The sequence below is a fragment of the Labrus mixtus genome, chromosome 6 (genome assembly GCF_963584025.1).
Source record: "Labrus mixtus chromosome 6, fLabMix1.1, whole genome shotgun sequence".
Taxonomy (NCBI): Eukaryota; Metazoa; Chordata; class Actinopteri; order Labriformes; family Labridae; genus Labrus; species Labrus mixtus.
In genome coordinates this window covers 11,882,745-11,895,812 of record NC_083617.1, presented here as the reverse complement: position 1 = coordinate 11,895,812, position 13,068 = coordinate 11,882,745, and the positions used below count along the sequence as shown (strand labels likewise).

Genomic DNA, 13,068 nt, shown 5'->3' with positions numbered 1-13,068 from the left:
AAAAATAAATAAAAGTACGAGTAAAATAAGAGGTTTTAATTGGCTAAAATAATAATGTGACTGCATACGTTCATTGTTTTAGCCTATTTATTTTTGTTAGAGGATTTAAGGTTTGAGAGTGTCTGGAAGAGTATTTTTTTTAAATCAGATTGTTAAATATAGAAAAAGAAGGTAATTTCTGAACAATGTCATTTTGTGAGTACATAATTTGGCTAAGAATAAATTGATGAGATTTAGATGAGCCTATTCTTCATTGTTGGAGAAGTTGGATTGTTAAAAATTAAAGATTCAGTCCAAAACATTGTCACATGAACACATCGAATAAATAGATGTTCAAGAGGGGACTTCAGTGATGATTACTACAATTGAACTACTGGTAAATGTATCCATATTGTATCGCAACAGTTAGTGTCTATTTTCCTTCTGGAGCAGTATTGAATATTTTCTCTTAGAAGAGCTAAGTGGGTAAAAAACTATCAGCTGTAAATGTTTTCCATCATTTGAACCCATTACTTTTAACAACTGTGAGCCTGAGATATGCTGTACTACATAGCCTTTGTTACGTATAAAATGCAGAAAATACAAACTTCCAAATATCTTTTATTGGCACTTTTTTAATAAAATAATAGAACCAACAACACATTGAAATATAATAACACCGGCTTTAAAAAATAACAGTGGATAAATGTGACAGCCAACATACTGTCACTTCTAAATCAGTACTACGTGTACTTCATCTTCTCCTTGTTAAGAGCCTCTACAAACACAAAAAGCAATGTTCCAGCAAAGTTAATCCTCACATCTGAAACAGTAACTTTAAAAATACATTTGTAGTGGTCTATTTAACAACATTCAAGTTATTCTAAAAGCCTTTTGCGATGTATTCATTACAATTATGATAACATCAACCAACTAATACAAAGAAACATTTTAACAGCTTTGTGGCCAGTTTTGTGCATATAAAAGTCACTAGCACATAGGACTTAACAAACTATAGTGCTAATACAAAAGTTTATCAAACAGTACACACATAAAAACTTGTGAACATATGCAAACATGCGTGTGCAGACACCTACACACACAAAATACAAACACAAAGACACACATCATGATAGAAAAAGACCAGCCTAGTCAAAATTGATGCCAGCAGAGGTCATGATTATCATGCCATAAAGAGAATCAACATGCTTTCATGGTTGGAAATACAGTAGGACCTCTGAAGTGGTTTCATATGATTTTGAATCAGCATGACGTATTCAAAGTCTTTGTGCGATCCAGGAAGAAGAGGTATGTGAAAAACCATTTATAAAAAAAAAAAAAACTATCAACTGAGCCAATGCACCAAAATTATCTTTAAGCAAGGCTTTTGTATTGTTCAGGCATATGTGTTGACAGGCATTGACTAGTATTTATGCTTTGGTAAGATACAGAGTGGTTTAATTAAGATACATATGAAAACCAAAATTATAAAAAAAATAAATGTCTTGCTAAAATGACATTTATCTAAAAAGGCTCCCTCTTTCATTCTATCCCTGTATTTTCTATTCTAGTAAGGTTCCTGGGACATTTTGTGCATTTGTGCAGTGCTTTGAAATATTGTACGTGTTAGATAAACACACAACAATTATGCAGATATTTCTCTTCCAAGTGTTAATAATGGCACCATGTATTTTGTCAGCGCTACAGTTAAGTAAAAAAAAGTACTTCTAAAAATGCAATGAAGAACTGGGGCGTCAAACAATATTGATCAGTTGACCTCGTAAAATGAGGCTATAATAAAAAACAACACAGGCATCATATCAAACCTTTGAAAACATCTGCAGTGAAACCTGAGAACTGCAGGCAAATTACAGAGGAATTACAGAGGAAAGGCCTGTATTTGAAAACCTCTGGCAAGTGTTTTGGTATATTAGAACCTGGCAGCAGAAATAAGGGGGAAGCCCCTAATAGTCAGATATTTCTCCAAACGGTGGTTTAGTTGCCGTGTTCTCAGTGGACAGCTGCTGGGCAGTAGGGATGAGATCTGAGGTCCTTATGGAAGGTACTCATATTCAAGCTACAGAGGCAACTTTGTCACAGTTGCTGGTGTAGAGGACCTCTGGTCTGTTTTTCTCAGAGTGCTTCCTGTTCCAGCAGGGAAGGGTGAGCAGAGTGAGAATGCACGCCCCAAGCAGCACGCAGGTCCCACTAAAGTAGAATGCCAAGTCATATGACTGCGTGTAGTCAAAGAACCACCCTGGAAAGTGATGAGAAAAACAGACATTATGAGAATAGTCATTCGGGATTCCTGGCAGATATAGCAGTCAACTTCATACTGATGTCTTTCATTGGAGTCTACTAGGCACTTTCGAATGTCTCTGCCTGCATGCCTGATTTAATAATGTGATTTTTCTATCAAACCAAAAACCAAAAGTCCACCTACCTACAACAGGGGGTCCAAGCATGATCCCAAATCCCCCAAAGAACATGAGGATGCCGTGGGCTTGTGTCAGTCTGTCCAAGCCAACAATGTTTGTGGTAATGTAAGAGGTGAGAGACCAATTTCCAGAGAAGAAACCCAGGACAACAGACAGAATCTGCAGTCCAAAATAAGTCTTAGTGATGGGGATGAGGAGAAGCGACACACCTCCTGCATACATGGTGAAGGCGTACAGATAGATGCTGTTGATCCACCTGATGTCAACCATGATACCCAGCACTAGTTTACCCACGCAAGTTGCAATGGCCCCTATTGATACAAGAGGAATGACACTAACTTCTTCGATGAGTCCCTGACTTTGCGCCACATCCTCTATAAAGAGCACAGGAGGGAACGCCCCCAGGCTGAACAGGAAGACAGCGATACAGATGGCCACCATGGCTTGGTCCTGTAGGATCTCATGCATGGAGTGCATGTACTTGGAGTAAGCCTGATGCTTCTTCTTGATGACTTTCATGATGGCCAACCCAGCCATAAAGCTGCCTTTCTTCTCTGTCTGAATATCTTTTGCATCAATTGTTATAAGCAACTCTTTCACCATCAGGTTTTTCTCTGGAGTGGTTGTGTCGGAACCTGATGAGATTTTCAGGTCATCCAAAGCGGGTTTCTCAAAGAGCTTCTCCTCTGTGTTGCGTTCCAGGGCTGCCTTCTGCTTGAGGTAGTACCCGGGCATGTTCAGGGGCCTCATGAAGCCTGCACAGGCCATGAGGTTCAGTGCTACAGCTCCGATGATAAGCAGGCAGCCGTCCAGGCCGTACAACGCTATCAGCTCATTCTGTGCTGTGGCATAGATGAAGGCTCCAACGCTTGTGCCTGTGAGGGCAGAGGAAGACAGAAATTCAGCGTTTGTGTAAGAAAGTGGAAGATCAGTCATGGAAAATCACAGCCATTATGTGTAATATTATATGTGAGTAAAGCCATTACTAATTTTTCTGATGGCACAGGTTTTATTTGGAGTCTTTGAGTTTTAACATCTGTGTTCCAAGGTCACACTTTTTAAAACTGACACTGGGGGGCGCCAAGTGGCTTGAATAACTTCCATGATTTACTACAGGATAACACCATTTAACTGCCCTTGTTAGTTGAAAGTTTCAAGTCTGTTTCTTCTCTGACCACACCTATAATCACCAATTGTAATCAAAAAGAACTGTCCCAGTGTACTGTAGTCATGGAGATAAGTTATTCATTACTGTTTTATAGCTCAATAGATCTATATTGATAACTGCCTGAATTAAACATGTTGAAACTAGACTCAGGATGAAGAGTATACTGTCATCCTGACTCTCAGCTCGACCACATCTAGCTGCTGATCACCAGTCCCTGTCCCTACCTAGACTACTCTGCCTCTGCTACTCTACAGATGTTTACCTCAGAATCTCAAGGCTCCCAGCAGCTCATACATGAAAGAAGTAAACATGGAGAACAGGAGTGCACCCAGTGAGCTCAGGGAGGGGGGGGGCTCAGAGGGGGGGAGGCAGTACCTGTGGTGACAATGCCGAGGGCGAGGCCACGTCTCTTGTCAAAATATTGACATGTGATTGTCAACGTGGCTGCGTAGACGAGACCACAACCCAGGCCTGTTTGGAGGAGAGAGGACAAGGACAGACAAAAGGAGAACTTCAATTAGCACAGGTGAAAGAGCCACAGCTTTTCTCTTCTAAAAATAGACCAGAAAGGGGATTAAATCTTAACTGTTTGAAGGCTTTCTATTTCAAAACAATTCTGTTAACATTTAATAGTGGATGTGCTATGGAAATCACAAGATAGATTTAATTCCAGTGTACTTTAAAGGCCACTGTGCATGAGGTTTCATGTGCAGTACAATCCAAAAACAAGTGGCATAAGATGAGTAAACAAGCTGCACATGCACGTACAGTCGCAGCCATCATCTAAGGGCATCTCTAAAAATAAAATGACTGTCTTCAAATATGCATGGCCTCCCCTCTCCGGTGCTGCCCATGCAAGAGGCACTGCTGACTGTGACGGAGTTCACTTGGATTAAGCCCGGCTTGGCTGTCACTTAATGTGCGATAACAGGTGGTGCTGGGCCCATGCTGGCACACTGGTCAATGTGCAGAAGCAATAAAGGCTCACATAGGAATGAGACTAAAATAGCTCATAAACACAAACAACAATGTCAAACAAATTATGCAATCCTCAAACGTATATATTGTCCTGTTGTGGTGGTTCATATCTGTTCAGCAATGGTATTCATAAACTTGTCATGTTTTATATAGTCAGCCTCTGTTGTTGCATAATAGTTGGACTTGAAGTGCCCCCCCTTGCTTGTTATAAGTGATTATATAATATGTCATGAGATTCTCATATGTTAGCAGGATAAGAAGCTTAGTTCACTTCACACCCATGACCAGAGTAACATCAAACACCTTCTTTTTTTTCTCACATTTAAAAGAGCTAAGCCTCTATCTGAATGTCTGTCTGACAGTCTGGTGAATGAAGTCTGTTGCTGCTTCAACTTAAGAAACCTGTATCACTACAGTTATTTGAAAAGGGACACAGGTGGCGGTCCAGTGTTGTTGTGCCTGCTGTTGGGGTGACTTGCTAAATGTTTGCTTACCAACGACAATTCCATAGGAAAAGATGAGGAACTGGACATTTGGAGCAAAGGCACTGAGCATCAGGCCGCCTGCCACCATCACGCCGCTGAAGATGGTCACAGGGCGAGCCCCAAAGTTGTCCACACAGACACTGCAGACAGGGCCTGATGGAAAAGACGATGTAAGACAAGGGAGAAAAAGAAGGGAAAGAATTAGGGACAAAATACACAGATTTGTTTTTATTTTGGATAACAGAGATTCTAAGAAAAAGGAACCCATTCCAAAGGAGCACAGCTGTGTCTGATCACGACCCTGCCACATCACATTATGTTCAAACAGGCAACCTGTCAGATGTGCTGTTATGTCACTGACATCTTGAGAGGGCCCATTGTCATGTTGTTTATTTTAACAAAAAAAGATGAATCGTTTAAGTCCTCATATTCAGTTTGTTTTCATTTCCACTTATTAAAGGTACCCTACCCTGTGTTAAGGCATGAAACACTCATCACTAAAAGTACATGATGTATAGACTCAGTTGATTAACACTAGTGCCTGCTGAATTCTCCCATATCCTGGGGTGGCCTGACTCATCCTTCATGCGACATTTGCAAATTCCTTCCCCTCTAAGTAGAGAGAAGACCCTGCCCTAGTGCAGCAGCAACAACAGTGCTGCAACTGTCTGACAGCTGGGACACGTGTACAGGCCTTGGCCAGACCCGAGGCTAAATCCGTCCAGTCATGATTTTTCACCTCACCCCTTGGAGAGAGAAGACTGAAATGAAGCCAGGCTGCTGGAGGAGCTCTGTTTTACATGGAAATATCATCCGAGACTACTATCCATCCCTAATCCTGTTTGCCAACAAATCGTGGAGATAGCTTTCTATAAATAGTCAGACAGAACTGAAAGGTTATTAGCTAACTTTTTTTTTTTTCTAGCTCATTTTTCTATATATTTTTTACAGCTTCAACCTTGCCGTCACACTTGGATCTCTCTCGTCTTTAACAAATGATTGGATTCAAGGAATTTTGTTACACACAACCTTAATCTCCTAACACAGTGTGTTTCTCTCTGAATCTGTCCCTTCATCCGTCTTTTTTTTCCCTCCCTCCATGGTTAGATTAAAGGCTAAGTGATCCTTCCACATTCATGACATGAATGACTTGCACTTGCTTTGCTCTCCTAGAAAAATCCATAACAGCAACTCTGCTCCGGGAGCCACAAAGTGCCCATCTTTGTCATGACAATGTTTTTTCTCTCCCTCTCCAGCTGAACATACCATGCAGAACTCTTTGACACCTGTTAGCTCTGGTAAACACACTGGTTGGATACTTGATATATGATACTTCCTTTCTATTGGAGTCAGACTAAATCAAAATGATTGTGTCTGCTTTGCTATCAGTGGCATAAATTATAGTGATACACGACAAGGAAATGTTAGGAAGGAAGGTATAAAGGTGAAGGTTTAGTGCTCTACTTTGAACTAAGCAGATAAGTCATGTTAGTGATATGATGCCCATAGAAACATTTAGTGCCCAAACATAATAATGGTAATAAAATTACATAACTAAATGATGTAGTAAATAATTATCCTGTGCTAAAAAATCAAGTTAGTTAAGTTTAACCCTATTGTGGACCCATGTCAACACAGTGTGGGCTACTTACTGGCTATAAGTCCCACTCCGGCCACGAGCGAGCCTACCCAGGCCGTCATGCCTTTGCCCTCCTGGAAGGCATGCAGCCACTCAGGGTACAGGACACCCACAGACTGGGGTGACCCATAGGCCAGGAGCTGGGCCATAAAGGAGGCCATCACAATCGCCCATCCCCAGCCTCCGTCCAGGACTTTTGTAGACTGAACCATGGTGCCGACGTTACCGCTGCCCTCTGGGATCCACTACAGCTTCAACAGAGGAGGGGATCCTGGAAAGACATAACAAAAATAAAAAAAAAGATACTGCAGTTGTGAGTTTGACAGCAGAATAATACAAAAGATGAAGAGTGCTGCTTACTGAAATTACAGCCTATGGCAACATAATTAAACTGGGGCCTTTAGTAGATCCCAAACTGTACACTTACACAAAGCCTTGATGTCGTGTAAGCTGCTGCAGCGACTGGCCTGGGAAAACAGGCAGCTCACCTGTGTGGGGTCCTGAACACTGACTGACTTACTAACTGACTGACTGACTGACTGCAACTCACCCATTGCCAACAGCTCCTTTTGTTGCTGTCTCTATGACCCCACCTTGGAGGAGGAGAAAGTGAAGAGAAACACACCGCTCTGTGCCCCTCCTGCACCTTTAACCTGTCTCATCCATGATTCAGCTCTGATCCTTCACAAACACAAGGGAAAGTCTCGTCTCCTGTGCTGACCTAAGTTTTTCAGACCTCCATGATAAATAATTCATAGAGCAGAGCAACTTTAGACACCACTGCGGCAGCTTTAACCCCCTTTGGTCACATTTTGTTTACAGCTAGGTTTCTTGTTTGCTAAAAAGTCTGTGAAATGCTCTTTAGATTCATTTGCTTACTAAGCAGATACATGCCTTTGCAGTAAAAAAAAACAACAACAACACACTTCAAATAATACTTAAAAGATGAGCTATGGATTCAAAAGGCATCACTTCTGTATTCATTAACAACAAAACATGCATTTTCTCATCATAGCTTATCTTGTTACTTCAACACAAATACAGGCACATTGAGCTTCTTGTTTTGTTGAAAACATGCGGCACTCACTCACCTCAGCATCTACAAAAACAGCAGCAGGACTCAGCACAGCTGCGCGCTCTACAGGAACTTTCCATGTAGGATGGCTTCCTGTTGAAAAAATCCTCATTCACGGAATCGCTACAAATGACACGAATAAAAAAGCCTTATATAGAAACGCTGCTCTTCCAGGACAGTGTCCTGCGAGGTCCGTGTGTCAGCCAAGCAATCTGCATCAACAATGCGCATTGTGCATCCGTTTCATACTGCTTTGTAGACGGCTAGAAAACCGGTTCAAAGCTGTTCTTGCTGGTCCAGCAGCAGCTTGAACGCAGAGACAGGAGGAAAAGCGCTGCTTCCTCTTGCGCGCCTGGAGCGCTCAGCAGAAAGAGCACGATGCGCGTGTGGGTTTATGAGTCAAACTACTTCCTCGTTCTATACTAAATGCTGAATCTGAAATTTTTAGGGTTGATTTTGGGACTCTAGGAGAAACGTCGACCCACACATGCTTACACACATAAACGGACTGAAAACCGTTAGGCTATATGGGTTATTTCCTTAATATTTTCAGTCAAGTTTTCCGGGCCGCGCAACACACATCAGGCAACACATGAATCGATCTAAGAAGTTGAGATAACAAAATAAAACCACATATAAAAAAGAAAATGTTGTTAGTTGTTTAATTAACTTATCTACTTCTGCCCAGTCCCGCTCAAGGTTGGGGGTTTGTGTGCTAAAGATGGGGTCTGGGTGTATGGGCTCCTGCTCTTCAGGAACATTGGGTTAGGGTTAGGACAATATTATTGTCACCGGTCCAGTCTGAACCGGTTGATGGATGGTAATAACAAAACCACACAGCACCAGCAGGGCGCACTACTGCCTGGAGTGCTCTCCCTGCCTGGTGAGCACTTGATAAAGCAATACATCCACACAACTATTAAATTACATCTTTATTGGCTTCCACATCAATAAGAAATAACTAGAGTTTGATTAAACCCTCAGAAATATTTGATTGATGCACAACAACAACAATAATAATAATACATTTTATTTATAAGTTCTTTAAAAAAAAAAAACAACCTCAAAGACACTTTACAATAGTTAAAAACAGAAAGAACAGCACAGTAAGGACAGACTAACAGACATTGCAACATTACACACAAATCATAAAGATAACAACAACTACAGAAAATACATCACAATCATACATTAAAAGCTTGTTTAAAGAGGTGAGTTTTCATAAGTGATATAGGGTCGGTGCATTGTTGAATGTGTGTAGGGAGTGAGTTCCAGAGGGAGGGGGCAGCTATGGAGAAGGCTCTGTCCCCCCAGGTTCGGTGCTTGGTTCTAAGAGGGGGAGATAGGAGGTTGGCTTTTGAAGAGCGGAGGCTGCGTGCTGGAGTGTGAGGGTGAAGGAGAGCCGTGAGGTAGGAGGGGGCCTGCTGGTTAAGGGCTTTATGTGTGAGGAGAAGGATTTTGAATTGGATACGGTAAGGGACAGGTAGCCAGTGAAGATTCGGCAGGACAGGGGTGATGTGTTCGCGTGTTCGGGTGTGGGTGAGGAGGTGTGCAGCAGAGTTTTGGATGTATTGAAGTTTAAGGACTTTGGATGATGTGCCGAAAAGGATGCTATTGCAATAGTCGAGTCTGGATGCGATGAATGCACGGTTTAGTGTTTCAGCAGCAGGAAATGAGAGTAGCGGACGGAGGCGGGCTATATTTTTGAGGTGAAAGAAGGCGGTTCTTGTGAGCTGGGTGACGTGGTGATCAAAGGAGAGCTGGCTGTCAAATATGACTCCAAGATTGCGGATATGAGGGGAGGGGGAGAGAGTGGAGTTGTCTAATTGTGAAGGAGAAGTTGTGAATAGGGGAGATGATTATTATGTCTGATTTTGCATAGTTGAGAGAGAGGAAGTTGGTGTGCATCCATGTTTTTATTTCATTGAGGCAGTTTGTCAGGGTAGAGCGGGTTTCAGTGGTGATTGAATTGGTGGAGATGTAGAGCTGGATGTCATCTGCACAACAGTGGAAATGGAGACCATGCTGGCGGATAAAGTTACCAAGGGGGAGCAAGTATATGATGAACAGGAGGGGACCAAGCACCGAACCCTGGGGGACGCCTAGGGATGCTATTGCAATAGTCGAGTCTGGATGCAATGAATGCATGGTTTAGTGTTTCAGCAGCAGGAAATGAGAATAGCGGACGGAGGCGGGCTATATTTTTGAGGTGAAAGAAGGCGGTTCTTGTGAGCTGGGTGACGTGGTGATCAAAGGAGAGCTGGCTGTCAAAGATGACTCCAAGATTGCGGATATGTGGGGAGGGGGAGAGAGTGGAGTTGTCTATTGTGAAGGAGAAGTTGTGAATAGGGGAGATGATTATTATGTCTGATTTTGCATAGTTGAGAGAGAGGAAGTTGGTGTGCATCCATGTTTTTATTTCATTGAGGCAGTTTGTCAGGGTAGAGCGGGTTTCAGTGGTGATTGAATTGGTGGAGATGTAGAGCTGGATGTCATCTGCACAACAGTGGAAATGGAGACCATGCTGGCGGATAAAGTTACCAAGGGGGAGCAAGTATATGATGAACAGGAGGGGACCAAGCACCGAACCCTGGAGGATGCCTTGGGACAAAGGAGCTATGGAGGAGGAGCAGTTATTGATGTTGATAAACTGTTGTCTGTCGGTGAGGTAGGATTTTAACCAGGAAAGAGCAGTGCCAGTGATGTTGAGTGAGTGTTCTAAGCGGGATAGAAGAATACTGTGGCTGATGGTGTCAAAGGCTGCAGTGAGATCGAGGAGGATGAGGATGTTGAGGAGGCCAGAGTCTGAGGAGAGGAGGAGGTCGTTGGTGACTTTGAGGAGAGCTGTTTCTGTGCCGGAAGCCGGACTGGAATGGTTCAAACAGGTTATTGGAGGAGAGATGGCATTTGATCTGGGAGGTGACAACACGTTCCAGTATTTTTGAGAGGAAGGGGAGGTTGGAGATGGGGCGGAAGTTGCACATGCTGTCTGTATTGAGTCCAGGTTTCTTGAGGATGGGGGTGACGGCTGCCAGTTTAAGAGTTTTGGGTAATGAACCAGAGCAGAGGGAGGAGTTGATGATTGAGGTTATGAGTGGCGCGATGGCTGGGAGACAGTTTTTGACGAGACTGGATGGGATGGGGTCGAGAATACTGGTGGAGGACTTCATGCTAGAGGTGATGATGGATAGCTCATTTGGGGACACAGGGGAGAACTGAGACAGAGGTTGGGTGATGAGGCGAGGGGATGTGGGTAGGGATGAAGAGGGGACAGTGAGAGTGTTGAAGCTGCTGTAAATGGTGTCAATTTTGGATTGAAAGAATAAAAGAAAAGCATTACATTTATCAACTGTGAAGGAGGGAGAGGTGTTGTCACTGGGTTTGAGGAGTTTGTTTATTGTAGAGAAGAGAGCCTTGGGGTTGGATGAGCCTGAGTGGATGAGGTGCGAGTAATAGGTGGACCGGGCTGCGCTGAGAGCTTCCATGTATTGTTTGAGGTAGTCAGAGTATGATTGGAAGTGAACTGTTAAACCGGTTTTCTTGTGGAGTCTTTCGAGCTGGCGTTTGCGGGATTTCATTTTATGGAGTTCGGGAGTGTACCAGGGTGCAGAGTGTGTGAATGAGACAGTTTTAGTTTTGATGGGAGCCAGTTGATCTAAACAGAAAGAGAGTGTGTTGTTATAGTAGGTGAGTTCAGAGGGATTATTAAATTGGGGGGGAGGGGAGGAAGAGATTTTGCTGGTAATTGAGGCTGAGAGAGCTGAGGGGTCGACTGATTTTATGTTTCTGAAGGAGATCTTTCATTTTAGTTTTGGAGTGGGAAGAGGGATGAGAATGCCCATGTTTATAGCCAGATGGTCGGAGATGTTGAGGTTGAGACTTGACAGTTGATGGATTGTGAGACCAGTGGAGCAGACCAAGTCCAGAATGTGGCCGCGGCTGTGAATGGGGAAGTTGACGTGCTGTGTGAAGTTGAGGCAGTGAAGAAGGTCCAGGAATTCTTTGGCAGTTTTACATTGAGTGTCATAGACGTGGAAGTTAAAATCCCCAAGGAGCAGAACAGAAGTTGAAATGGAACAGAGTTGGGTCAGAAAGTCATGAAAATCACTGAAAAAAGAAGGGTTTGGTTTGGGGGGGGCGATAGATTACAGCAGTGACTAGGGGAGTGGGACCAGAGAGTTTGAAAGCAATGTGTTCAAAGGAGTCAAATGCAGGGATGGGAATGGTGGTAGTTTTAGTGTCCTTCCTGTAAACGGCTGCAACACCACCGTCCATTGGGGCGGGGTTTGTCCATGTATGTGTATCCTGTGGGTGTGGTTTGGTTTAGTGAGAAATAGCCCAAGGGTTTTTACCAGGTTTCGGTGAGACATAGGAAGTCCAGGTTGGTGTCGGTTATGAAGTCATGGAGGATGAGGCTTTTATTGTTGAGGGAGCGAGTATTCAGCAAGACCAGTTTCAGGTTATGATGTGGTGTTTTAGAGTGTGTAGGGTGAGGGAGTGGCTGACAGGGGATGGTTGACAAATTTGCCTCTTTGATGAGGCCAGTGGGGGGAGCTGTTGATCACAGCGACAGCTGGGAAGATAGAGGAGCAGACCTTTGGACGGTAGGGGGGCTGGTGGGGGAAACAGTCGGGTGTGCTGGAACCATAGAGGAAGAATGGGAATCGGCTGTATTGATGTCATTTGTTGATAGTCAGTTGCATGGCGTGTACTGTACTGTGTGTTGGATGTTTGTAGTTAGCAAGTGTGAGCCGGCTTTGTTTGGGTGAAGTCCGTCAGCTTTAAAAAGAGAGTAGCGGTTCCAGAGCAGATTAAAATTGTCAATGAAGGCCACATCGTGAGCCCTGCAAGTGGACTGCAGCCAGTAGTGGAGAGTTGAGGGTTCTGCTGAAACGAGCGGCGTTGGACAGAGGCGCAGTGGGTCCGGAGATGAAAATGGATTTACCAGTTTGTATTAAGAGCTTGAAAAGTTGGTTGAAGTGCTCTTTGGTCAGTTCAGACTGTTGTCGAGAAGTGTCATGATAAGGCGAGTGATGGTGGTGGGAAGAGAGGGCAGAATCTTCCGGAGCCTTTCTAAAATGACGGGGACAGTAGCACCAGGGAGGCAGAGAGTGGTGGCATTGAAAAACCGTACATTCCTTATTATGGAGTCGCCGATTATCAGAGTCGTAGGAGAGAAAAGTGGACGAGGGGTTGAGGCCTGAGTGCCGACAGTGCGAACCTGTATGTGTCTGGTGACGTCAGGGCAGAGTGGACTCACCGGCTGAGGAGGTGAAGGTGAAGGGGACCGTTCCAGCTGAGTGCGG

The 13,068-nt window shown here is 43.7% G+C and overlaps 1 protein-coding gene across 2 annotated transcripts; it reads right to left on the bottom strand.

Annotated features, from left to right (window-relative positions):
* Positions 1-587: 587 nt before the first annotated feature.
* LOC132975457 (monocarboxylate transporter 9-like) lies at positions 588-8,145 on the bottom strand. Of its 2 annotated transcripts, none has more exons than XM_061040003.1 (6): positions 7,779-8,145; positions 6,701-6,958; positions 5,058-5,201; positions 3,961-4,056; positions 2,423-3,292; positions 588-2,236 (listed from the first exon to the last, which is right to left on the bottom strand). In XM_061040003.1, the coding sequence occupies exons 2-6, from the start codon at positions 6,897-6,899 to the stop codon at positions 2,052-2,054; spliced, it is 1,494 nt and encodes a 497-aa protein (XP_060895986.1). In that variant the 5' UTR covers positions 6,900-6,958; positions 7,779-8,145; the 3' UTR covers positions 588-2,051. The 2 variants fall into 2 exon arrangements, with proteins under 2 accessions (XP_060895986.1, XP_060895985.1); XM_061040002.1 differs by lacking the exon at positions 7,779-8,145 and adding an exon at positions 7,115-7,232.
* Positions 8,146-13,068: the final 4,923 nt, after the last annotated feature.

What these genes read in the sequence shown, in the direction of transcription:
- LOC132975457 (XM_061040003.1), bottom strand. Translation starts at nt 6,899, where the DNA reads ATGGTTCAGTCTACAAAAGTCCTGGACGGAGGCTGGGGATGGGCGATT. An exon ending in CGGAGTGGGACTTATAGCCA is followed by an intron (nt 5,202 to 6,700) that starts GTAAGTAGCCCA and finishes CTTTTCCATCAG; the next exon opens with GCCCTGTCTGCAGTGTCTGT. An exon ending in GCTTGGACCCCCTGTTGTAG is followed by an intron (nt 2,237 to 2,422) that starts GTAGGTGGACTT and finishes ATCACTTTCCAG; the next exon opens with GGTGGTTCTTTGACTACACG.